Source organism: Suncus etruscus, chromosome 7 (genome assembly GCF_024139225.1).
Source record: "Suncus etruscus isolate mSunEtr1 chromosome 7, mSunEtr1.pri.cur, whole genome shotgun sequence".
Lineage (NCBI taxonomy): Eukaryota > Metazoa > Chordata > Mammalia > Eulipotyphla > Soricidae > Suncus > Suncus etruscus.
In genome coordinates this window covers 62,148,157-62,175,247 of record NC_064854.1, presented here as the reverse complement: position 1 = coordinate 62,175,247, position 27,091 = coordinate 62,148,157, and the positions used below count along the sequence as shown (strand labels likewise).

The following is a 27,091-nucleotide window of genomic DNA, read 5'->3' as shown; positions in this document are numbered from 1 at the left end:
GCCCACTCCCTTCCTTCCCCGGTCAGCCAACATACACAGTGCTCAGCTGTTAAACTGCAGATCCAGAACACTTTTTCTGCCTATTTGGTTAATGTTCATTCTTCGTGGCTCTGACAGCTTACTCCAAGGGCTGATATAAGGAACTGCATGTAGCTACCAGATTGCCATTGCCTGTCACACTACAGCTGATCCAGAGAGAGCAGAACGCACCATAAAAGGGCTGCTGCTGCGTGTCCTGCAGCTGTTTGCCCTGCTGCTGTCCCTACTGTCTGTGGGCATGGAGCCTTCAGGTAGATGCTGAACTGGAGTGGGCAGAGGGCTGGAAAGACTTCAGGTTATATAGCTGTTGCTAGCTGAATGGTGGTGGGTAGCTACGAGTCCTCAGCTCCCCTCAGACTTAACATCACACCTGCCAGGTCAGGGAAAGAAACAATCACCTTCCTGGTGATCAAATCTCTCTCTTGGGTTGGGAGTACTCACCATCCTGGGGAGCACTCTTCTCCCTGGGTCAGGATAGCAAGCACCCTCCCTCCTAGGGAGCACTCTTCCTCCTGGTTCAGGACTGGACTGGGAACAATTGCCTCCTTAGGCGAGCACTTACCCTTCTGGTAGCACTCTCCTGAGTTAGGACTGGGAGCACTCTTCTCCCTAGGGAGTACTGTTGCCCAGGGATTTCAATGCAGCCTCTTCTCCCCTGGGTCTCAGAGAAGAAGAACACCATCAGGTTTCAAAGTGGTTTGGGCCCCTCAGAACCAGAGTCCTGGGAGTGTGCAAAGAGGTGAGGGTATGGGGTGCAGGCAGGATCCCAGGGGAGTTCAGTGCCCAGAACCTCTGCTTATTTCCTACAGACCCCAAGGGGAAGGCACTCATCTCCCCCAGGAGTCAAACATGGGTTATGTGCTGCTGATGCCACAGGAGCAGACAATACTGCACAACTTCACACTCTGTCCTACATCCTTTCCTGGCCTGACACGAAGCCACAGCCTCTTCTCCTACAACACCAGGGCCCAAGACAATGAATTGCTGCTGTATGCAGAGAGGTCAGGGGAGCTTTCCCTATACATCTGGAACTCCAAGGTTCTGGAACTTCAAGGTCCCACCATTCCAGAATGTCCCTTCCATTTGTGTGTCAGCTGGATTCAGCCTTAGGCATCACCACCATCTGGGTGAACAGGATACCCCAGAGGAGGAAAGGCCTGCAGAAAGGTTACATAGTGGGTGCTGAAGCCAAGATTGTCCTGGGGCAGGAGCAGAGCTCATTTGGGATCAGCTTCAATGTGAAACAGTCCTTTGTGGGGAAGATATGAGACATGAACCTGTGGGACCATGTGGTCCCCATGGAGCCCAGGGGGCTCTCTTATAGCAATAGCAACATCCTGGACAGGCAGAAGCTCAAGTTCTAGGACTTCAGCTATGTGGTCACCAAGCCCCAGCTGTGCGTTTAGATCCCTCAGCCCAATCACTGCCTATTCCAAATGCACCCATCCAAATGCTCTGTGAAGCTGGTAGCTCACTGCTTCTTCTGAATAAACATACCTACCCTCATGGTCTATGGCTCTGTGAATTCAGCTACCTGGGCACTTTTAAAAAGGTGGAGGTCTTGGGCTGGAGCAGTGGCACAAGCAGTAAGGCATCTGCCTTGCCCACGCTAGCCTAGGAAGGACTGCAGTTCAATCCCCTGCGTCCTATATGGTCCCCCAAGCCAGGAGCGATTTCTGAGCATGTAGCCAGGAGTAACCCCTGAGCGTCACTGGGTGTGGCCCAAAATAAAAGAAAAAAAAGTGAAGGTCTTGTTGAGTGAAGGAAGCCAGAAGGAGAATAACAGGATGAGGAAATGGGATGGAGTAAAGAGGGGAAGTTGAGATCACCCTGGACTCTGGAATTTTGGAGGACAGAGAAGGAAAAAAAATTAAGGCAGGAAGGAAGAAGATGGGGAAGGGAAATAAGGGGGAACAGGAGTCTTGGCATTTTCTCTGCTGACTTTTCTGGGGCATCACATGAAAATATCCCCCATCTGCCACTGCACAGGGGACCTTGGCAACTGGCCCCATTCAAGCTGGCACATGAGCAAAGCTGGTGCCAGTGGGAGGGGACAGGGACCAGACCACCACTGAAGAGGTGAGCCAGACCTCTGCTGGGCACATACCAAGCAGGCAGGTGTGTTCATGGCTGGGGTAAGGGGAGGGGCCCCAAGGCCCCGGCCTTATCACCAGAGGCACAGGCTATGATGCCTAGATAGGAGTCGGCTTCCTTCTCCTTTCTGCTCCCTTGCTGCCTTCAGGGTAGACACAAGTCATGGTGACACCAGGGCCAGAAGCACCTGCCATGGAGCCCCACTGCCTGTTGTGCTGGACTCTGCTGCTTCTCTGTAAGTCAGGGACACCACCCAGAGTGCATGGGAACCTCCCTGCAGCCGTGGGGACTTAGTCTCAGCATCACTGTGGGGGTGTCTCTGAGTCCTGAGGGTACCCCCCACAGTAGAGACCAGACCCTCAGCAGGTGGTGTTCAGGGATTCGGAGGCAGTCGGGACAGTAGCTGCAGCCTCCAGGGTCCCTGAAGACAGCCACACTCACCCTTCTCTGCCTTCTCTGCACTTTCAGTTGTGAACAGTGTGACAGCAGGTGAGTCTCCATCCCCCTCAGCCAACTGCCATCCCATTTCCTCTGCCTCTCTTGCCTCATCTCCTGGGCTGCAGCCTCCTTCCAAATGTCCTCTGGCATCCCCCTGAAGCAGCTCATAATCCTCCATGTCTGCTGAACCCTGAACCTCTCCACCTGCCAGTTCTCACCCTTCCACTATCTCTTCTGCTCCATGGCCAGCGCTGGTTCAGTCCAGATGACCAGAAGACTCTGGCAGCAAAGGGCTCTGACATGGCCTCTCCTCATGTCCTGGATAGGTCAGGCTATCCCCTAACTACCTTTGGCCCCCTGAGGTCCCATACTCAGTCCCAGGTCCCCTCCCTGCAAACAGACCCTATCACTCACCAGCAGAACTTGCTAGTCCTCCATCTCCTCCTGTCACTCCCTTCTCTCCCCTGTACCCAGTTCATTTGTGCTCACTGGCTCCCTTATCCCCCATGTGCTTCCACAGCTGCCTCTGGTATCCATTTACATGGCCATGACACAAGCCTGTCTCCCCTTATCCCAGAGGTTTGTCTCTGAGCGAGGAGGGGGAGCCCCAAAGAAATGGAGCAAAAGTTCTCAGTCCTGATTCTCCCCAATCAGATCATTTCAAAGTCCTCCCCAAATCGAAGGTGTCCCTAAGCCCCCCCTGGAGCAGAATCTTCCGGGAGGAGAATGTGACCCTCACCTGCCAACTGGAGAATGGCACCCCTCTGGCTGGCATCACTGCCTGGAAGCACAATGACAGAGACATGAACGAGACCTCGCCCAATCTAAAAATCACTTATGCCCAAGAGCTGGACAGTGGCGACTACAAGTGTGAGGGAGAGAACTCGCAGTTAAGTGATCCTGTGCACTTGAATATCTCCAGCGGTGGTGAGTCTGGGCCCAGGGGTAGGTATGGGGGACAATGATGCATCGCCCAGCAGGAAGCAAGGAACTTTAGCCCCTCCCTGCTTCCAGTGTTCCCCCATCTGTCTTCAAGGCTCCTAGCCCCTCTCTTCCCTGCCTGCATGTGGGAGTCAGCAGGTCAAAGGGCAGGGAGCACTTGGGTGATCTCTAATCTGACCCTCATGTCTCTGCTAAGGTGGAGGAGGTGAGTAAGGTAAATGCCTTGCATGCAGCTGACCCCAGCCTAATACATGCTTCCACCCTGAGCACCACTGGGCATAGGCCCAACCCCCCCCCAAAAGTTTTTTGGTCTTGGGGCCAAAAACCCCTGGTAAGCACTCAGGGGTTACTCTTGGCTCTGCACTCAGAAATCACTCCTGGCAGGCTAGGGGCCATACGGGATGCTGGGTCTGTCCCAGGTGTCTGCGTGCAAGGCAAATGCCCTACTGCATACTATCGCTCTGGCCACCCAAACCCAAAATATTAATACTAGTACGTAAAGCAAACTCAGCCACCCCCTCTCCTGCCAGTTATCAGCCTGACCACAGAGTTAGAGTGGGCCTGAGCTGGGACAAACTGGTCACTACCCAGTAACACTGTGCTACTGTCATGACTGGGTATGATGTAGCCCAGTGTGAAGACTGAGAAAATTGTTCTCTCGGCTTTTTTTTTTTTACCACACACCTGGCAGTGCTCAGGAGTTCCTTCTGACTCTGTACTCAGGAATTACTCCTGGCAGGCTTGGGGGGCCAAACCTTATGGGATGCCGGGAATCAAACCCAGGTGGGCCACTTGCAAGGCAAACACCCAACCCATTGTGCTTTCGCTCCAGCCCCCAAGTTTCCCATTTTTCTCTTTAATGAAAAGAGAGGTTTCAACCCCCATGTGTAAACTCTTACATAGTCATGGGAAAACAGCTTAGAGCAGCTCTGCTTTGGAGTTGTTCAAGATACTCCCTGGGATGCTTCTGATGCCACTGTGTGACTCCTGCTTGTACTGGGGAGTGTCATCTCTCCAAGATATGCCAGGCAAGAAGGCTGGGTACCCCTGACCCTGGTTGACCTTCCAGGGAGTGAGGTTCTGGCACTGTGAGTTGATCTTCCTTCTTACAGAGGATGCACTGTTATTGGGGCTGGCCACGCATACACATCTCTGCCTCCCTCTTCTGTCTCTGCCTCCCTCACCTGTCTCTGTCCCTCTTCTATCTCTGCCCTGGTCCTGTCTGGGACCTGCAGACTATCTACTCCTGCAAGCCACGGCCGAGAATCTGCAGGAGGGCCAGCCCCTGTTGCTGCAGTGTCATAGCTGGAAGAACCAGAAGGTGGACAAGGTCACCTACTACAAGAATAATGTGTCCCTCGAGTACTGGTACGACAACCATAACATCTCCATGGAAAAAGCCACCATCGATGACAATGGCAAATACCATTGTGAGGGCCGAGTCGAAATGGTAGAGAGGACATCAGAGGCTGTGTTCATCAACGTGTCCAAGAGTGAGTGACCAAGGCTGGGTCATCATGGGGAAGTAGTGGTGAGATACCAGGGCCAGGTCACCTTGGGGAGTAGTGGTGAGTGACTAGGGCAAGGGGAAACACAAAGACCCTCAGCTATGCTTAAAGGCTCCTCATAGATCTGTGCATCACTGTTGGGCATTAGTGTTGGCACTGGTTGGGCCCGAGAGCTAGGCAGTGGGGTCTGGGCATCCAGGCTGGGTCTGAGAGCTGCTACACAGTGAGGGTCTGGATGCCCAGGCTAGCTCAAAGAGCTGGATAGGGGGTTCAGACCTAGGCTGACTCAGAGTTGGGGAAGTCTTGGTGTCTTGGTGTCCTCCACACATTCCAGTGTAGGGATCACAGCTGAAGTGCTGGGACCAACTTGGTTCTGGTGCAGTGCCTATGCTGAAACATTCTGGAATCATTGCAAAGACCCAGGGTGGAGACAGGCTGTCCCATGAAGGCTACAGGTAAAAATGACACCCTGGGAGCCAGGTACAAGACTCAGGGCCACAGGGTTGAGGCGGGTCAATGAGAAACTAATGGTTCATTAGAACCAGAGCAGTGCCAGGAGGTGACATGGCCCCCTAGCCCATTTCTTGACAAGGATTGCTGGTGCTTTTGATTCCTCCCATCAGCTCTCCCACCCCACTGGCCTCTGGCACTGGCCACACAAGGAACTAGAACCAGGGGCTGTGCTCTGAGTCCACATAGGGAACTCTTGAAGGGCTCGGGGTCCAGGGAAGATGTCCTCCATCCAGGTAAGTCTGGCTCCTCACTGGATCATTCTCACCATCCCCTTAGAACCCCGCAGCAATCTTCCTTGGCTGCATCTCCTAGTCCCAGCGCTGCTGCTGCTCCTAATGGCCATGGACTCAGCTCTGTTCATCCTCACCCAGCAGCAGCTCACACAGGTGCTCCAGAGTACAAAGAAGGGAAGGAAGGCCACAGGCTCGAACCCAAACCCCCAGCGAGACCGTGCAAAGACCTGATCCCCTCTTGCTCCTCAGCAGGCACTCTGGGACACCCCCCCAAAGAGATCTGTTGCTCAGTATGAGGTCCCCATGCTCAGCCACCAATAAATGTAGTCAAGCTGCACAAGGTGTGAGGCTCATCCATGCATCAGCAATGGGGAACAGGAAAGGACAAAATGGGCACCGTGACCCACACGGTGGTGGACACAGACATGGGGGGCTACAGGGAACAAGGACTCAGGTCTAAGAAAGCTCATCCTTGATTCCACCCAGGATAGATCAAAAAAAGAAACTCAGAAGATGAAGCTGGAAAATCTTTTATTTAGTGCAAGCTCCCAGGCCATGCCCCAAAGCTGATTCAAATGTCTACACCATATTTCTGAGGTTTGTCCAGGGGTTCAAACAAGCAAGGGAGGACAGCAGTGCCTCCCACACCTGCAGAAAGTAGGTACTGCCCCAAGCAGGGGGCTGGCCCTGCTACAAGCTCGCTCCTGGCAAGCTATAGTTCCCAGTGCACCCCAACCGCGGATTGTGAGGAGGACTCTGACCACTGGCCCCCTCCTGTCCTCCCAGCCTTTGAAAAAAAGTGCCCACCTGAATTCCTTCTCTGAGCCTGGACTTTACACAATTCCAAATCCCAAGATGTTTCCTGCATGGCTCCATGGACTGACTTAACTCCTGATGAGGACAGTGCGGTGACTGGCTTGTGCCTTTCACTCGTTGCCCATGTATCTAGCAAATGCATCCTGCAGCCTTTGGCTTGGGCACAGAGAACTTCCCATCATGCAGCTCCGAGGAGTATCTCAGGGTCAAGCCTTCAGTTCATGTAATCAGCTTTCCTGGTGCTACAAAAACAGACACATCTGAAACCACTTGAAATAACTGTACCAGAGCCCAGAGATCTTAGGAGCCAGGGAGATGTAAGAGAACAAGAGGTGGGGCCGGGCGGTGGCGCTGGAGGTAAGGTGCCTGCCTTACAAGCGCTAGCCAAGGAACGGACAGCGGTTCGATCCCCCGGCGTCCCATATGGTTCCCCCAAGCCAGGGGCGATTTCTGAGCACATAGCCAGGAGTAACCCCTGAGCGTCAAACGGGTGTGGCCCAAAAACCAAAAAAAAAAAAAAAAAAAAAAAAAAAGAGAACAAGAGGTGGCAGGGGGCTAAGGTATGGTAGGGGACCAGGACATGTTAGGGCAAGGGAATTACATCATCCAGGGGGATGGTAAGGTTCATACAGCCCAGGGACACTGGTTCTATCCCCTGTGCCCTGTTATCACCAAGCTCCAGCGGGTATATCCATGCTCCCTCCATCCTGAACTCAGCTCAGGTCCCCAGCCAATGATCTACAAACACTCACTGAGCATAGCAAAGCAAAGGATCGGACCATTAGGCAGAAGACAGCTTGCGCCCCATGGCCCGAAGCAAAGCCTCCTTCACTTCCTTGTTGCGCAGACTGTATACCACGGGGTTCAGCAGTGGTGTGATGACCGTGTATGTGACTGACACCAGACGGTCCTGCACTGGGGACCCCTGTGACTTGGGCTTGAGGTAGACAATAGAAGCACAGCCATAGTGGATGATGACCACAGTGAGGTGGGAGGCACAGGTGGCAAAGGCCTTCTTCCGGCCCTCGGCTGACGCGATCTTGAGGATGGTGGCAATGATGAGGACATAGGAGAAGAAGACCAAGCCCATGGGCACCACTAACACCAAAAAGCTAATGACCAGGCTCAGGATCTCGTTGGCAGCGGTGTTAGCACAGGCCAACCGCAGCAGTGGGGTAACATCACAGAAGAAGTGGGGGACAACAAAGGCACGGCAGTAAGGCAGGCTGAACACGGATGTGACTTGTGCAATAGCCATGCACAAGCCCAGGCCCAGGGAGCCAGCTGCCAGCTGCACGCAGGCGCCCTTGCCCATGATGACCGAGTAGCGCAGCGGGTTGCAGATGGCCACATAGCGGTCATAGCCCATGGCTGTGAGCAGGAAGCAGTTATTGACACCAAAGGTGAGGTAGAAGAAGAGCTGGGCAGCACAACCAGGCAGCGTGATGGGCTGCTGAGGACACAGTAGGCCCCGGAGCATGCGGGGGATGACGGCCATACTGTAGCAGGTCTCAGAGAGGGAGAGCAGGCTCAGGAAGAAGTACATGGGCGTGTGCAGATGGCGGTCCAGGCGGATAATGGACACGATGACCGCATTGCCTGACAGGGTCAGCAGGTACAGCGCCAGGAAGATGACAAACAGCAGAAGCCGTGGCTGCTGGCCCAGGCTTGAGAAGCCTTCGAGCAGGAACTCGGTGATGGCCGTGCCGTTGGAGGCAGACACTGAGAGACGTCGAGAGGACAGAGGGCTGGGTAGAGGGCAAAAAAAGTAGGGTCACCTGAGGGGTTGTGCACAGAGCCCCCTGCCCCAGGATTAGGGAGCAGGGAAATGAGGGACAGTTACCCAGGCATGGAAAGCAAATCCAGGGCAGACGAGCCAGATCCACCCTCCTCCTCAGACACTGGGCCCTGCTCCTTGGCTCCCGCGAGGGTGGCAACCTAGGGAGAGATGGGATGAGGGGACACTATGACTTTCTATTCCTCCTCCCCAGTGTGCCCCCATCTGCCATTCAGACACCAAATGGGTGTGGTGGAAAGCTATGGGGTTCTTTCTGCTCTGTCCCTCCAAGGCCCCCAAATCCCCCACCAGCCCAGGAAGCAGAGCTTGGTGAGGTTCAGCTGACTACCTCCTAGAGAAAGGGAGTGATCTTTTAGGGGATGATTCTCACACAGGACTCAGAGCCCCCTACACATAACTGGGTTTGTTGTAATGAGGAATAAAGCCCTGAGGGACAGAGGAATTCAGAGGAAGTCTGTCAGGTACTGTGATCTGAGACATCTGTCCCCAAGGCCACCCACAATCTGCAATGCCCACCCTGTGCTCTTCAGCCAAACAAGGGCCCCCATTTGCTTACAAAGCTTCCCCTACCTGAGCCCCAAGTCTCCATAGCCAAGGTGTGTGGGAGATGTTAGGATCATTCTATACTCTTTGCCCATCTGGCAAGAATCAAGTCCAGCTCAACTTCAGACTGGCCCCACATCCCACCCTGGAGCTTTTTTTCCCAGCTGGAGCCCCAGCCTGGAGCAGAAGCCATGCTTTTGCTCCTGGTATGGTTCTGGGAAAATGTTCTTGGGAGACAGAGCAGGTAACAAGGGGAGCAGAAAAGTGACTCCCTCATCTGGAGCAGGAACTCACGGGGAGCAAGGAGAGGTAAGACAGAGCAGAGGGAGAAGATGTGGAGAAATCACCCAGCAAAAGCATCTGCCAATGTGGCCCTGTTCATTGTTCACAACCAGAAACAGCTGGTAGGGGTCACAGGATGTGGCTTGACAAGACAGGGCTTGGGTGTGCCAGACACGTCTCTGCAGACCCCACACATCCTGGGTCCAAGCGGACCCTCCAGCCGTCATCCTCGACAGTGTAATGCCAGCATGTGGGGTCATGCTTCTTGGGGTAGAATGACCCCCCATATCACACACTTCCCACATGCATCCCTCCAAGACTCACCAGCTGCAGACACTTCTCAGGACTTAGAAGGGGGTTCTCGTGGGCTTCACTCTCCAAGTGTGAAAATGTGCCCCTGACTGAACTGTGAGGTCTCCCTCAGTGACCCCTGAAGTTGGGCGATGGGTCAAGATCATTGGTGCAACACCATTGATAACTTTGCTAGACCCCCTGCAAGGTTCTAGGGGGCAACAGCCACCCCACTGTCAGACCATCAGCGGGTGCCACCATGCACAGAGAGAGGAAGCAGCTGGGACTATTGTGCAAAAAGGCCACCTGCTCTGGCTCCACCTTTCTAAAAGAAGCTCCTTTAGGGGACCAAAAAGCTTCCTTGGAGGTTTCTTAACAGGCACTGCTGTTTACCCTAGACCCCTGGGCTAATGCCCCAGGACACTGGCAGCTCCTTCGGGGCTTAAGAGGATGGCAGACAGCATCTGGGGACCTCGTTATCCACTTGAGCACCTCCCTGGCCCCTGAGAGCACTCAGCAGCAGCAGCATGAGGGAAACCTGGAGTGCAGGACTGGCATCAGAGTCTGTCCTGGCAGCCCTGGTCCCACTGACTTTCACATTACATGCAGAGTGTGGACCTTGTAGATCTGCCCTTGTGGGGAGTGGGAGGCAGCATTACATGGGATGAGGACAGTGTTGGGCAGGATCAGAGCAGACCCGACTCCTCGATACAGAGACTTTGGATAGAGCATCAGCAACCCTGGGCACTTCCTCCTCCCTGCCCTGCTCTACATTGCCCTGCACATGGGTCATTGGCCAAGTAAGTGAACAGAGCTATACAGTCACAGCATTGGCAGCTGGAGCTCCAGGCCACACCATATTTGAGCTACTCTGACTCCTGATGGAACTGAGCTCAGGTATTAAATTTCCCCCCAACAATTCATCCTCGTGAACACAGACACATGTGGCCTGAGCCTCTCTGCACTGTGACAGACACGTGAATCAATTCAATTCATTTCACCCAAGGGTAAGCCCCCTTAGAGCACTGGTGATGTCAGAATGTTTCTCAGAGCATCGTCAGGCTTCACTCCAGTCACTCACTGGTCAAGGGCCAGCAGCGTCCAGAGTGTGTTGAGTAATTGGGGTCTCAAAGTGGGCATTTTTGACCATGACTTGCTGGCCTCACTCTGGTGTATCCCCTTGATTCTAATGTTCCTGAGATGGAGACAGAGTAGACACTGAGGTAAGGAATAGTCACAGGCTTCTAAAGCCTTGAAATCTGGGACAGCAAGACAAGCCACTACAGGGGAGAACCAGCGCTTCCCTGCAATCCCAGTCCAGTGTTCACCATGTCTCCAAAGGCCATAATCGCAGAGTCTACATACCCAGAGTCCACATACCCAGGATCTTGGACTATACTACCATAACTCCATATTAAAAAGGAATTTAAAAATCCCCCTGGTAACTGTCATTTAGTGACAGTTGTCCCCAGAAGATATATAAAACCCCAGCTCTAGTGTGGGGTTTGGGGCTGGTGTTGCTGCTGGAGTTGGTGCTGCTGCTGCTGGTGCTGCTGCTGGTGCGGCTGCTGCTACCAGCTAGTTTTGTTTCTAGCGGTTTCTCCTAGCTATTTCTCCTGGTGGTTTCTTCTAGCTGTTTGTCTCAGACGCTGGCTGCATTTCCTAGATGACTTCGCTGGAAAAACTGTTGACTGGACTGCCCTGTTGCTTCTCCAGCGTATCCCTCTTCCCTGGTCCTCTATCTGATTAAATCCTTGTCCTGGTCCCAAACCCAGCTCTTTTTCTTTCTCTTTCTCTTTCTCTTTCTCTTCTCTTCTTTCTCTCTCTCTCTCCTCCCCCGCCCCCCCGGGTTGTCTGTAAGGCCCCTGACTTCCTTACCCTGCCTGTTCCCTCATTAAACTCGATCTCCAGAAAATCCTCTCTTGTCAAGTTGTGTCTGCCAGGCCTCTGCAGGCAGCAGCCTCTGGCACAGACCACATGCCCAGAGTCCACATTCCCAAAGTCTACTTTCCCAGAATTTATATCACCAGAGCCCAGGTCCTCAGAGCCCACAAGCCCAGAGTGTTCACATCCCATAGCCCACGTTCCCAGAGTCCACGTGCCTACACCACATGTCCAGAACCCATGTCCCCCTAGATATCACATCTCCAGAGTCTACATGCCCAGAGCACGACTCCAGAGCCCACAGAGAGCCATAATCCCTCAAGTACATGCCTGTTTCCTACAGGCATCCAGGACAACTATATAAGAGAATAGTAGCTTTTGGAAAAAGCCCCAGCCCAAACTCCCACCTGATGCTGGCTCCCTCACTGGTGGGGGCCCAAGGAAAGGTCTTTCTGTACTTTTCTGTACTGTGGTTACAGTGGACACAGCACATGAGCTCTTTCCCACTGCCCTATCACCTGTGAGCAGAGCCCAAGTGGGCCCCCAGGGACCTTGGGTGGAGAAGCTGGGGTCTGACCCAGGTGCTAGGACTCACAAGGCTGAGATATTTGTCAGGTTCCTTGGGGCAGGAACTGATGAGAGATCATGGGACCAAGGTGCGGCCAGCAGGCACCAGGAGAGTCACAAGGCAAAGCCTCAGCTTTCTGTAAAAAGCCCCATCTCCAGATAAGCATTCTGAGAAGAGTGGCTGAGTCACTTGAGGTCACATGAGACATGGCGATGGACCTGATGTCCCTTTCCAGCTCATTCTCCAGCCCAGCCAGATCTGGATGTGCATCTCTGAGGTGCTGCTGGGACTCCCCAACAAGACCCGCCCTACACTATTCATCCTTTCCCTCCTCTGAGCCTCACAACAAGGAGTCTCTCGAGCCCTATGCTCATCCCATCTCTGTTCCAATTCCACCTCAATTTCCACCTCAGCTATACCAGCTTGGGGAAATATTAAAGCCCCACCCCCACCTCTCGCACCAACAAAACTTGCACTTTCTTATGATGTTAAATTCTCACAACATCCTGGGTTGTTCTTAAAACTTTTACTTTTCCTGGTCCTGATGTATTTACTTGTGAGATTAATACATTCAACCCCTACATGCAATTTAAGCTAAGCACTGCACAAAGATTGGGTGTGAGGATACCTGGTGTTTGGATTAGGCACTGCCCAAGAACACTTGATATGTGGATTGGGCACTGTCTAAAGCTCATGATTGAGGAAGAAGGAAGGAGAGCTAAAATCCAGCCCACAGTAACACTCCTCTTGCAGTGATTCTATTACCTTGGTGAAGGTGCTACTTTGGTGAGGTAAATGCTTCTGTGATGCCATCAGGGTAGAAGTTGTCCCTGCCCCACACCATGCCCTGGCTCCTCCTGCCTCCTAGAGTACATCAGGTTATAGAGAGGGGGGCCTTCTACAGTCTCAAGGGAACATGGTCCTACCTAGAACAAGCAGAGCTGGTGGATTGGTGCCTCTCTAGGCACCTTTGGACTGGGGTGCCTCTCTAGGCACCTTTGGACTGGGGATCCCTTCCAGGTGAGAAGGCACAAACCCCTATTTCCTCTGCCTCTTGCTCCCTTCACTCACCCTGCCTGCATTCTTGAATAAAGTGGATATCCCATCTCAGTTGCTCTATTTTGTGTCTCAGCTTCGGATGTACCAGCAGCCAGGAGACTTTCTCTCTTCTCACTTGCCAACTTCAGGAAGTGGCTGCTACGGAACAGGAACACAGAGACCGAGAACCCAATTAAACTTTCCCAGGTTTCCTGGTGATTTTCTGGAGATGGAATCTCACACCTTCTCTGAGCCTGTGATGGCTGATTAGATCAAGGTTCACACCTGCAGCCCTGCACTGGTCACTCTCCAGGAGAGTAGGACAAGCAGCTTGAATTCTCATGCAGTGCCATCTCCAAGTCACCTGGCATGGCTCAGTTACTCAGTCCAAGGGCCACTGAATTGCTCTTAAGTGTGTATGCCCCTGGCTCCCCTTACCTGTGTTTAACTCCTAGTCAGATCTTTGCCCTGCTCCATTCAAACAAAGTCAAAAAGGTGGGGAAAAGGGGTAAATCAAACTACTACCTGCAGGAAAATAGGCTTGCAGAGTCTGTACACACAATGTATACACATCTACATGCATATGAGTGTATGTGTATAAATATGTATGCATTTAAATGTGTGAGCAGGAGTACACATGTGCATATGGATTTATACATAAAATGTATGTGAATGCATGGTACTTACAGCTATGAAAACAACTGCTCTCATTTCCCTTCAGGGAACTTTTTTCCGGGAGCATGTTACACTTTATGTTCCTTAAATTCATCTCTCATTGGCTAGAGCAATAGCACAGTGAAGAGGGCCTTTGCCTCGCACTTGGGTTCAATCTCTGGTATCCCATAGGTTCTCCCAAGCACCACTAGGAATGACCCCTGAGTAAAGAGCCAGGAATAATCCCTGAGCACCACCAGGTGTGGCCCAAAAGATAAAACCAAAAAATCCATCTTTCATACACCTATTTGCCAGGCTTGGTTAGCCAACATTCTCTGTCTCAGAGTGATAAACCTGAGTCAAGATCGTTCTGGCGGGCCCAGAGAGATAGCACAGCAGCGTTTGCCTTGCAAGCAGCCGATCCAGGACCTAAGGTGGTTGGTTCGAATCCCGGTGTCCCATATGGTCCCCCGTGCCTGCCAGGAGCTATTTCTGAGCAGACAGCCAGGAGTAACCCCTGAGCAACACCGGGTGTGGCCGAAAAAAAAAAAATCATTCTGGCATCATCAAACAAGACAAGTTTGTTATAACCTGGAAGCCACCGTATCAGATTGGAATGATAAATTGAAATCAAACATTTCCCCTGAATGTTTTAGAACACTTAAGGGAAATGTTCTTGGTGTGGAGGTTTGGTTGTTGATTTTTCACTGTAATCTCTTTATTTGTTAAACAGTCCTGGGGCTTTCTCCTTCTGCTTCAATCCGGGCAAGCATTTTTCTTAGGAATGTCTCTGCTTCATTGAAATGGGAGCACAAATGGCGAAAGTAACCCCTGATGATGTTTTTCCACTTCTCAAGTCAGTTCTGAAACCCTCTGCTAACTCATGGAGCCTTTATTGGCATCACCCTTGTTTTTCTCTGTCAACTTCACTAACAGTTTCCCCCAAGGAGACAAACCTTGACTCATGCCTCTTCTTCATCTCACTGTTATCGCTAGCATCTGAGTCTTGTTTGTGATCTGGCTTTCTCTCCAGGCTTTTTTTTTTTTTTAATAGATTCTCTGCTCATTAATTCTCAGACTCTTTCTCTCCCCTAGCTAGCCAGTGTTCTTAACTCTCAGTTTCCTGCCCTTATGGGGTTTTGGGGTTGTTTGTTTGTTTGTTTCTGAGCCACTTACAGTGGTGCTCAGGGGTTACTCTTTGCTGTATGCTCAGGGGTCATTCCTGGCAGGTTCAGGGGACCATATAAGATGCTGTGCTCTTGGGATGAACCCCAAGCTTCGTGGAAGTTTCCAGCCAACCCAGGCAGCCTCACCCAAGTGGGCCACCTTAATCAGAATCACCTCAGTAGGGAAACTACTGGCTGGGAAACACAGGGACTCCTGGGTCAGATTCATACCTTACTGGGAACAAGAGTCAGGAGCCATGTCCATTTGAAACCAAGGATAAGACCATTAGCATACCTGGGAGGGGGGTTCTCTGTGAGAAACAGGGGTTGGGCTGATGGTTCCTGGCTCAGGGAAGGGTACCCAGCCATGTAGGAGGGAGAAAGGAAGGTGCATGGCCCTGGGATTAGGGAACCAGAGAGCAGGAGCCTACAGCTCAGCTTCTATCCTGGGATTAGAGAAAGCACCCTGCTGTTTACCAAATTTCTTAGCAGTAAAAACCTTTACTTTTCATACTTCTCCAATTTATTCTGTGCAATGAAGTGAAAGGAATCACATTTCTCAAAATTCCACTGGCAGACTTTGTATTTATTCCAAAAAAATTATTCGCATTGGAGCATGAGCCACTAAGAAAAAGTTCAAGTCACACAAGGCTACAAGGGGGATTCCTCCATCGGCCACCAAGGCAGGAAGGAGCTGGGGACCCCCAGCTCTAGGCATGGTTCTCAGTGGCTCGTCCAACATTTGTGTTAACAGCCATTTGTCATGGCAGCCAGTGGAACAACACCAGGGTTAGAACAAAAATAAGGCTGAAGCCAAGGATGGGCCTCAGCATGAAATAGATGGGGCAAACAAACATGCACAGAGTCAGCACTCAAGCCTGTGCCAGGACTTGCTCAGCTACCCGAGGGTGGGGAGGACCTACAGAGGAGGGAGTATGGCTGTTCAGGGCAGGCGAAGGATCCATGGAGAGGGAGCACAGCTGTGCAGCGTGGGAGGAGGATCTGTGGAGGCAGGAGGGAACGGTTGAGCAGAGTAGGAGGATCCATGTAGGCAGAAGGGATCATGGCTGAGCAGGGTGAGTAGAGGTTCCAGAGAGAGGAGGGAGCACAGTTGAGCAGGCCCAAGAAGGAAGACTTTTGGCCTCAAACTCACCATGAGGTTTCCTGGGGATTGGACTACTAAACTCTGGGCAACCATGGAACAGTTATTCTTGTAAAGTTTGTTTCAATAAACACTTTCTATTGAGCATAACGAGGGTTTTTCCCCCTTTTTCCCACTATCGCCTCATCAGGGAAGAAATAAAACATTCTTTTCCTTCCTCATTAGCACTGACATCTGCTCCTCCTCCTCCCCTCCCAAACAAGAGGAAGCCACACAAAGCTTCCCGCTACACTACCCCACACTGCAGACCCAGACATCTATGTGGCAAAGTGGAGCCACCCAGGACAGCTGGTCGGGTGCCCACAGTGCTGGCCAGAGCCCTGGCATCAAGGTGCTGACTCTCCAGAACAGAGGACTCGGTACACTCCTCACACAGTGTCTGTTTCCAAGCAGCAAGTGCTCAGGAGCACGGTAGGGGGGTTCCTATCAGGGGGAGTGGGCTTTGCCCTTCTGGGGTTTAGGTTATGGCCACTGGAGAGATAGCACAGTGGGTGGCTCAGGAAAGAATAACTCACAGGAGTCACTAGGTCCTGACTCAGTCACAAAGGGCAGATTAGCTCATTTGCAATGTTAATGGAACATTAAGTTTCTGTAGTGCCAGGCATACAATGTATTTTTATACATAAATGAGCAACTTTCAGGCACTATGGGTGAGGCCTCCATCTCAGGGACTCATATGAGAGCTCCGTTTTTCCTGAGAGAAGCTTCTAGATGGGGCTGAACAGAACAGAAAGAGCCTGAGGTTGTCTCCAGAAACTCCTGGCATATTGTCAAGACCAGAACCATATAAGTACTGGGCCCATTGGTCCCTACATGGACACTGGGTACTAAAGGCTGTGAACTATCTTCCATCATGGCCTCAAACCATCCCCCTCACTACTTGCTCATGAAAAACACAAAGATCCAGCTTCTTCCTGAGGCTCCCCTAAAAGCCCCACATTTGGCTCATGACTCAGTGGAAAGTATTAGGGTTCTGCCTTGTGTCCACAACTCATAATAGGATGAGTCTCCCCATGGGCAACCAGTCACCTCTTGGCTTGGCAAGGGTACAGGAAACATGAAGATGCATAGGACACAGAGCCAGCCCCATCGGGTACTGGGCGGTGGCCTGATTGTTCTGAGGATATAATAGCAGCCAAAATGCTATTTTGTAGACCAAAATGCATCTCATACTCTCCCAATGATCAAAATGATTTATATTGAAAGGAAGTGTTCAAGGCCATCCATGGGCTCAAAGTGCCCAGCACAGACCTTGGTTTCATCTCTGATACTGCATGATATCCTGAGCATCACCAGGTGTGACCCAAAACTAATAAAGAGGAAAATATACCATAATCGCCTTTCAAGCACATTGCATATTTCATGATGCATCTGTCTTCAGACCTTTTTTTTCCTCAGTAACATGTGGGAAAGGAACGACAGGCACATTTTCAAGGTGTCCAGAAATGTCCCAGCTGCTCCCAGATATGTATGTCCTTACACGAAGGTGCCCAAGGGAAAAAGCACTATCATTCTCAGCTGATGATTAGGATTTAAGAACCCTGGGCTCACAGACTAGAATGTTCCATACCTCCCACCTCTGGAAGAAAGGACTGGTGACTGACAATCGCCAATCACCATGACCCTAACAATCCTGCTGATGAGGGTGGTGAGTTCCCCAGAGTGCAGAGTGGGGGAGGGGGCTGGACCTTCCTTCCTGTCCTTTGTGCTGTGGTTTTCTGGGAGAAGCCTCATTAGCAGCTTATCAGGTTTATTGATCTTGTCAAAGCCCCAGTCTTTGGCTTTATGGCTATTTATTTCCTGCTTTCAATTGTGTTCATATCTCCTCTATACCAATATTTCCTTCCCTCTGCTTACATTGGCTGCAGTTGGTTCTGCCCCCGCCCTCATTTCCTGAGGTGAACACTTACGGGAGTGGCCATCAGGCCTTCTCCAGTTTATTTATCACCCTCTGACCATGGTTTTTGCTGCTTCCTTCAAGCTTGGTTAGGTGGGGGTTTGGGGTTTGTTTGGGTTTTTTTTTCCCTCAATTCAGGTTCTAGTCTACACTCATGCAGTGAGATCCTGGCTTCCTTCCTCTTTCTCTGATGGTTGGGAAAGAAACTGATTATGCAGGATCCCTGATCTTGAATTCCTGGAATGAGCCCATCAGGGTTTTGCTGTGTCACGGGCTGAACTATTGCAACTGCCTCTGACTAGTCTAGGATTCCACCTTGTCCCACTCCCACAAATTGGTGTCTGGCCACACATAGGTGCCGCCATGGGCTTGGTTCTAGAAAGAGCCTTTGCTCCTCAAAAGCTCTGGAACAGTTTATGGGACTGAAGAGATAGCAGAGCAGCATTTGCCTTGCAAGCAGCAGATCCGGGACCTAAGGTGCTTGGTTCGAATCCCAGCATCCCATATGGTCCCCCATGCCTGCCAGGAGCTATTTCTGAGCAGATAGCCAGGAGTAACCCCTGAGCAACGCCGGGTGTGGCCCAAAAATAAAAAAAAATAAAAAAAAAAAAAAAAAAAAAAAGCTCTGGAACAGTTTTGAGAAGCAGTTGAGCAGTTAGGCTTATTCGTTAGCTTCAGCTGCAAAGGCAAACAAAACAAAACAACTATTAAGGCCATGTCTGGCAGGGCCTGGAAGAAATATCGTTAGTCACAGCCAAAATATTTTCTCTCCATAGGTGACCTTAGGAGTGAACTGGGCAGCTTCTCCAGACTATTTTGTTAGTTTCCTATTTTACTGTGTCTATGCAAAAAGTAAAAGAAAAAATATTGCCACAAGGTAATATTGGGGCACGAAAGGACTATGGTAGGTTGTAGTATTTATCCCTCAGATGTTACACCCTTAATTCCTGATACATAGGTATAATAATAAAAACACTGTTCTTCAGAAAATACATAAAGAAAAAACACATATTCCCTATATTTCTGTTAAATAAGCCCAAAGAAACAATACTGTCCCCCAATAAAGAAATACACATAAAAATACACATATACCCCCTAGTCTGTTGAATAAGTTCAAGGTGGGTAAAATCTGTATTACTGCTTCAGCTAACAAGGTGATCTGTAGGTTGATGGCAGTCAAAGAGATGATGGAAATGTCCTACAACTACTGGGTGGAGTCATGGAACAAGATAAGTCCCTAAACTAGGGCCCACTTGAAAAACTAATCCTGGTCTTGAGTGGCAGTCCACAAAGATGAGAGGAATGGCTGTATGGGAGCAGGATGGTGTTCCAGGGCATAAGGGGTGTTGAGCTATAAGGAGCTTAATAAGAAAAGCAGCAAGTTCGATGTGCTAGCTTGGGTAGCATATATACTAAAACAAGTTCGAGATAAGTGACCATAGGGAAACAATAAAAAAAAATGTTATCCTGAGTGGCAGGCAGGGGAGGGGGGAAATAGAAGGGCTATGTACAGCACAGATAGACATCACACTAGCATAAAGGTGACCACCACCAATACACACATGCACACACATACACAGTTGACTGATCAATACTTTGCAACTGTAAAACTGACCAATCTAGGGTGGTAATTGGGAAAGGATCAAAGTGCTTCATAAATATAAAGCCAGCAAGTAAGGTGGTGAAGAAATTTTAAGCCAGTTACTATAATAGATCATTCTTATGAATCACTGCTAATAAGAGTAGACTAGGTTGTAAAAATGTCATATGTTAGATTATGCATACATCATTCTCAAACCAATAGGTTTTTCCATATTCTGTCTTAAGCATATCACAAAAGGTTTTTTTTGTTGTTGTTGTTTTTGTTTTTTGGGTCACACCCGGTAACGCTCAGGGGTTACTCCTGGCTATGAGCTCAGAAGTTGCTCCTGGCTTGGGGGACCATATGGGACGCCGGGGGATCGAACTGCGGTCCGTCCAAGGCTAGCGCAGGCAAGGCAGGCACCTTACCTCTTGCGCCACCGCCCGGCCCCTCACAAAAGTTTTTATCCTTGTAATGAGGACTGTGAAAAGAGTTAAAAGCACTGAACATGAGTCCAGAGCATTCAGTTCCTTTTCCATGAATGAACTTCTGTGAACAAAAGCATTAGAATATTTTTGCAGACATATTTAAAATTGAAAAAACGTTGATAAAGCATTCTTATAATGATCACTGTAATCAGAGTTTAGGTACTGAGCACGTTAATGCTAAGCCAGGACATCCAAGTGTTTCCCCATAGACTTTTGTGAACAAAAACATTAGAACATTATATAAGACATATTTAATTTAAAAATAAGTTGCTAAAACATTCTTATAATGAGCACTGTAATGAGAGTCCATAGCATTCCAAGTTTCTTCTCCATAGATTTCTGTGGATAAAAACATTAAAAATTATTGAAGATATCTTAAAAAGCTGAATTTCTGCTTTAACTTATATGGCTATATCTAATGCCCTTGATCCCACTAAAGTATAAAAGAGAACATAAGCTGCTGAAGATTTAACAGAAAAGATGGGGATATCTGAAACTTCATGATCATTGAACTTAAACCATTGTCTTGCTGCATTTTCACAAAAGGCAGTGTAGTGGCCTTTGTCCAGCCAACCAAGTGATTCAAAACAGAAAATAAGCTATATTTCTTCAAGTTGTTCTTTGAATCAATAACATACTGTGACAAGTCAAATTTTTCTAAGGGGAAGTTCACATATGTTTGTATTTTTTGCTTTCCCTCATAGGAAAAACATTTCAGATATATTAAAAGCACAGGTGGTAACCTTAATTTTTTTTTAAATTTTGGTGAGCGTCACTCACCCCAGTGACGCTCAGGGGTTACTCCTGGCTATGCGCTCAGAAATTGCTCCTCACTTGGGGGACCATATGGGATGCTGGGGGATCTAACCGTGGTCCATCCTAGGTTAGCACACATAAGGCAAGCGCCCTACTGCTTGCGCCACCACTCTGGCCTGTAATTTTAAATTTTCTATCTTTTTTAGAGAATCCTGCTGAGCTCTGAAGTGACTACAATAAAACCTGATGTTATCTGTCAGTTTTTCTTTTTTGGAAAATAGTTTGAGGCAATCCTGTAATGTACATTTACTTGTGGATGCTAGTGGCAAAGATAGATGCATGAAAGGCTCAAATGTCCTCCACAAACAAAGAAAAAAACACATTTCCAGAACTTATCACTTTCATCTGCTCCATGAATAGCTTGAGTCATCTTTTTTTTTTTTTTTTTTTGGTTTTTGGGCCACACCCGTTTGATGCTCAGGGGTTACTCCTGGCTAAGCGCTCAGAAATTGCCCCTGGTTTGGGGGGTCCATATGGGATGGTGGGGGATTGAACCACGGTCCTTCCTTGGCTAGCGCTTGCAAGGCAGACACCTTACCTCTAGCGCCACCTCGCCGGTCCCTTGAGTCAGATCTTTAAAGCCATCTCCACAGGACTATGCCATGGCTACTTCTTGGTATTCCTATGTTAATCCTTGCCCACCTAAAATTTTTTTTCTAAGATGAAAATCTGTTATTAGAACTCCTCATTCCCTTTCCTAATTTTTCCTTCTTCTTTTCCTAGTTATTTTTTCACACCTGGCTTAAGAGTTCCCTTTTCATAAAATACTTCCTCATGTATCAATTTATAAGCTACCTTAACCGTTTCTAGCACATACTTATATCTTATTTGTTACCTGAAACTTACCTTACTGTAGTATACCCATGGTTAAATTATTTATATCCCATTGTGTAGTAGATTAGTGAGGGCAGGAACTGTGATAATTATTATTTCTCATTATCTCTGAATCAACTGCAGTGTGTGGTAATATTATCTTCAGAAAAAAATAATTAAAATTAGAAATGTAGGGGTTCAAGAAGCCAGGAGCAACTTCTGAGCGCATAGCCAGGAGTAACCCCTGAGCGTCACAGGGTGTGGCCCAAAAACCAAAAAAAAAAAAAAAAAAAAAAGAAATGTAGGGGTTAGAGAGATAAAGCAGTGGGTAGGGCATTTGCCTTGCATGCAGCTGGCCCGGGTTCAGTCCCCAGCATGCCATATGATCCCATAATCCCACAAACAGTGATCCCTGAGAGCAGAACCAGACATAAACCCTGAGCACCAGTGTATGCATATACCAGTGTATGCTCTCCCTTGGGGAAAAAAATAAAAAAGCAAAGAACCCAAAAATAACAAAAGAAATATAAATCAAATCATATTAATTCTTTGTTTAACTCCTCTAATGTATTTATTTTACTTCAAATTATATCCCATTTGGGCTGGTTGTGACAACACTGTGAGTAGAGCCTCTGCCCCAGCATTCCATATCCTCCAAGCATAAAGGATTAATTTCTGAACACAGAGCCAGGAGTAACCCCTGCATGGCACTGGGTGTAGTCCAAAAGCTAAAAAAAAAAAAAAAAAAAAAGTTATATCCAATTATCTGTTCAAATGATGGCTTACCAGTGAAGTCTTCCTAAAATGTTCTGATATATCACATTCCCAATCTCCAACACACATAAATACTAGCCTTAGAACAAGAAGCTCCCTCTTCTTTTTCCTTTAAGCATCATCTCTTTGGTGCTTATCTCCTATCTATTTGTTTATTTTTTCTATATTTTTATTTTTAAGTATCTCCTGCCTCTAGAGTCCCAGGGGTCCTCAAACTTTTTAAACAGGGGGCCAGTTCACTGTCCCTCAGACCATTGGAGGGTCTGACTATAGTAAAAACAAAACTTATGAACAAATTCTTATGCACACTGCATATATCTTATTTTGCAATGAAGAAACAAAACAGATACAAATAGAATATGTGGCCCGCGGGCCATAGTTTGAGGACCACTGGACCATGAACTAAATGTATGAAGGTTTAATCTGTTTACTCAATGCTTATTCCTACAGTCAAATGTCTGCACTCAGAAAATAGTTGTATAAATTAAATGCATTCTAAGGATTTTAGAATAGCCCGGGGTTACCAATCCAAGGCCATTTTATCCTTCCTTGCTGGCAGAAATTAGTTTCATTTGGGCTTCCAAATTATGATATCATAATTTTTCTTTCCAGACAGTCTCATTCTTGTTATAAGTGACTGGCTTAGGCTTACACATGTGGTTGAATAATAAAAGTCCCTTGATTTAAAAAAAAAAAAAGGCTCAGGGCCGGAGAGATATCATGGAGGTATGGCATTTGCCTTGCATGCAAAAGGTCGGTGGTTCGAATCCTGGCATCCCATAAGGTCCCCCGAGCCTGCCAGGAGCGATTTCTGAGCATAGAGCCAGGAATAACCCCTGAGCGCTACCGGGTGTGATCCCAAAACAAAAACAAAACAAAAAGGCTCAAATGTCTGAGAATTTTTGCTACAGATGAGGCACCAGACTGTGGGTTTGAATTGACTCTGAAAAAGTGTAACAATAATAGACTCATTGAGCTGCTTGTTTCTCTTCCAAGCATGGTCTGCAGCTTTCAGGTCATGGAGATAATCGTTATTTTCCTTTTTATGTCTTTTCCAATCGCCTGCTTTATTCAAGTCTTCAGGGAAACCATTCATCAGAAATAGAAGCAGTTCATGTGAATATTGTTGGGCTACTGCAAATTAGTCATTAATCTTCCCAATGTTTTTTTGTTTGTTTGTTTGTTTTGGTTTTTCTGTTTGTTTTTGGGCCACATCCAGTGACGCTCAGGGGTTAGTCCTGGCTATGCGCTCAGAAATCGCTCCTGACTTGGGGGACCATATGGGACACTGGGGGATCAAACTGTGGTCCATCCTAGGCTAGAGCACACAAGGCAGATGCCTTACCACTTGCACCACTACTCCGGCTCCCTAATGGTTATTTTAAAGTCTTTTGGGCTGAGATGCCTTACTGTCCTGCCCATAATTAGGCCAAATTCTTCTGCCACTTTATCTTTATGTTCCAAAGGATTCAACCTGGTAATGGTTTTGGTTGAAATAATCAGCCACACATAGAGCATTACACAGACACTACAATATTGAGTTTGTGTAATAATTGTTTACTAAATTAGGAAGTCCAGTGAGAGCTGGACCAGTTCCCTGAAAAACAGGACTGAAATTTTGCTTCTGATTACTCCTAAGCCTGTAATCTCTGCTTTAGGATGACATATTGGCTCGTTATGCTGATTACCTGTTGTAGTTGCTGCTGGTTTCCTTTTCTCTTCCTTTTGAATACCCTATGTTAGATCTGGGGAGGAGTTGTACAGCTCCGGCTTGGAGAATTTCTTATCCTGCTCAGCAGTAATCTGTGGCTTGTTCACCATTTGTAAGAATTCTGCTTCTAATGAGGCATAATAAGCCCCAGAATTTCTTAGTGGGGCTGCCATCTGTAGAAATATAAGCATATCCTTTTCCTCAAATGAGGAGATTACCTGCTACCCATTCTTTGTCCATCTTTACACAAAAATGTGAGTTAGCTGTTTGTTGAGCTTGTACATCTTCTCAAAAGTGTCATTCTGCAGCTGTGTGGAACTCTTCAAGAGAATGAATTCAAGAAGTTTAGTGAAAATAATGTTAAGGATAAGAATGCAAGCAGTGACATAACTCATTTTCTGTATTTTGATAGTTGAGTTTTGAGGGTTCTGTGAGCACATTCAATGATAGATTGTCCCTGAGAATTATAAGGGATGCCAGTGACATGTTTGATTTGTCAATCTTTACAGAATTATTAAGAAGTTTTCCTAGAATAGACTGGGTCATTATTAGTTTTGATGGTATTGGAAATGCCCATGACAGAAAAACACTTCAGTAAAAATAAGAACAGTTTTAGCTCTTTCATAAATCATAGGGAGAGTCCATATAAAATGAGAATAAGTGTCAACTATTATATAAAGAGAATTTGTTTGGAGAAAGGTCAACATGCATAACATCCATCTGCTATGATTCTTTTGTCAGCAAAACTAAGTAGAGAAATCAACCAAAGCTCTTTGATGAGCCTCTTTGAGGGGCATAATGTTATCAGTTTTCTTTATTGGAATATACAAGACAATGATATAAGTGTCATAACCCAGTAATGTATGCACCAGCAGTCTCCCCTTAATTATCAGATCAGCTATTAACTCCAAATGTGACACAAGGGTGAGAGGCTGTTTGTTATCTAAATAGAGCCATTCTTATGAGCCAGATAATTGGGTTATAGTAGTGGTTGGTGCCTAGTAAAAAGCAGTAATCATATTTTTCTCCATGTGTGATCCTGAAAAGAAAGGACTTTTGGAGCCGGTCCATTAAAAATTTTAATTCTTTCTGAGCTTCAGGGAATAGCTGCCTTGGGCTATCCAAAGGTGGAATCTTCTTCAAGGATAAGAAATGGGTTGCTTGGGCCCGGAGAGATAGCACAGCAGCGTTTGCCTTACAAGAAGCCGATCCAGGACCAAAGGTGGTTGGTTCGAATCCCGGTGTCCCATATGGTTCCCTGTGCCTGCCAGGAGCTATTTCTGAGCAGACAGCCAGGAGTTACCCCTGAGCAACGCCGGGTGTGGCCCAAAAACCAAAAACCAAAAAAAAAAAAAAAGGTTGCTGGGGCCAGAGAGGTGGCACAGTGATGTTTGCCTTGCAAGCAGCTGATCCAGAACCTAAGGTGGTTGGTTCGAAACCTGGCGTCCCATATGGTCCCCCAAGCCTGCCAGGAGCTATTTCTGAGCAGATAGCCAGGAGTAACCCCTGAGCACCTCCAGGTGTGGCCCAAAAACGAACGAAAGAAAGAAAAAGAAAGAGAAGAAAGAAAGAAAGAAAGAAAGAAAGAAAGAAAGAAAGAAAGAAAGAAAGAAAGAAAGAAAGAAAGAAAGAAAGAAAGAAAGAAAGAAAGAAAGAAAGAAAGAGAGAGAGAGAGAGAGAGAGAGAGAGAGAAAGAAAGAAAGAAAGAAAGAAAGAAAGAAAGAAAGAAAGAAAGAAAGAAAGAAAGAAAGAAAGAAAGAAAGAAAGAAAGAAAGAAAGAAAGAAAGGAAAGAAAGAAAGAAAGAAAGAAAGAAAGAAGGGAAGGAAGGAAGGAAGGAAGGAAGGAAGGAAGGAAGGAAGGAAGGAAGGAAGAAAGAAAGAAAGAAAGAAAGAAAGAAAGAAAGAAAGAAAGAAAGAAAGAAAGAAAGAAAGAAAGAAAGAAAGAAAGAAAGAAAGAAAGAAAGAAAGAAAGAAAGAAAGAAAGAAAGAAAGAAAGAAAGAAAGAGGGGGCCGGGCGGTGGCGCAAGAGGTAAGGTGCCTGCCTTGCCTGCGCTAGCCTTGGACGGACCGCGGTTCGATCCCCCGGTGTCCCATATGGTCCCCCAAGCCAGGAGCGACTTCTGAGCACATAGCCAGGAGTAACCCCTGAGCGTTACCGGGTGTGGCCCAAAAACAAAAAAAGAAAGAAAGAAAGAAAGAAAGAAAGAAAGAAGAAAGAAAGAAAGAAAGAAAGAAAGAAAGAAAGAAAGAAAGAAAGAAAGAAAGAAAGAAAGAAAGAAAGAAAGAAAGAAAGAAAGAAAGAAAGAGAGAGAGAGAGAAAGAGAGAGAGAGAGAGAAAGAAAGAGAGAGAGAGAAAGAGAAGGAAGGAAGGAAGGAAGGAAGGAAGGAAGGAAGGAAGGAAGGAAGGAAGGAAGGAAGGAAGGAAGGAAGGAAGGAAGGAAGGAAGGAAGGAAGGAAGGAAGGAAGGAAGGAAGGAAGGAAGGAAGGAAGAAAAGAAGGGAGGAAGGAAGAAAAGAAGGGAGGAAGGAAGAAAAGAAGGAAGAAAAGAAGGAAGAAAGAAAAAGAAGGGGCCGGGAAGGTGGCGCTAGAGATAAGGTGTCTGCCTTGTAAGCGCTAGCCAAGGAACGGACCTCGGTTCGATCCCCCGGCGTCCCATATGGTCCCCCCAAGCCAGGGGCAATTTCTGAGCACTTAGCCAGGAGTAACCCCTGAGCATCAAACGGGTGTGGCCCAAAAAAAAAACCAAAAAAAAAAAAAAAAAGGAAAAGAAATGGGTTGCTCAGCTCAGAGTTGTGAATTTCAAGAGAGGGATGGATCTAATTAATGTCTTCCAGAAGTTTTTGAAAATCATTAAGAGTTCTGAGATCTTTCTGATAAATGGAGATTTTCTGTGGATACATTGCAGTGCATTCCAGAACTTAGTCCAAATAGTCCAATGGGGACAACAAGCATGTATCTACATACTCATTTAACTTCTGAAGCTCCCTCTCATTGGAATATTCAAGATATCATACATGTAGTGAATAATATAAGTATGGGGA

The 27,091-nt window shown here is 47.9% G+C and overlaps 2 protein-coding genes and 1 pseudogene across 2 annotated transcripts; 1 reads left to right on the top strand and 2 right to left on the bottom strand.

Moving 5' to 3' along the window:
* The first annotated feature begins 2,295 nt into the window (after positions 1-2,295).
* FCER1A (Fc epsilon receptor Ia) lies at positions 2,296-5,998 on the top strand. Its single transcript, XM_049777630.1, has 6 exons — positions 2,296-2,368; positions 2,602-2,622; positions 2,783-2,897; positions 3,149-3,495; positions 4,749-5,006; positions 5,847-5,998. Exons 1-6 carry the CDS (start codon positions 2,296-2,298, stop codon positions 5,996-5,998), a joined length of 966 nt encoding a protein of 321 aa, XP_049633587.1.
* Positions 5,999-7,364: 1,366 nt separating this feature from the next.
* Positions 7,365-10,843, bottom strand: LOC126014320 (olfactory receptor 10J4-like). The gene is made up of 4 exons (XM_049777629.1): positions 10,826-10,843; positions 10,101-10,214; positions 8,427-8,521; positions 7,365-8,331 (listed from the first exon to the last, which is right to left on the bottom strand). Exons 1-4 carry the CDS (start codon positions 10,841-10,843, stop codon positions 7,365-7,367), a joined length of 1,194 nt encoding a protein of 397 aa, XP_049633586.1.
* Positions 10,844-20,337: 9,494 nt separating this feature from the next.
* Positions 20,338-24,160, bottom strand: LOC126014319 (ubiquitin carboxyl-terminal hydrolase 8-like; annotated as a pseudogene).
* Positions 24,161-27,091: the final 2,931 nt, after the last annotated feature.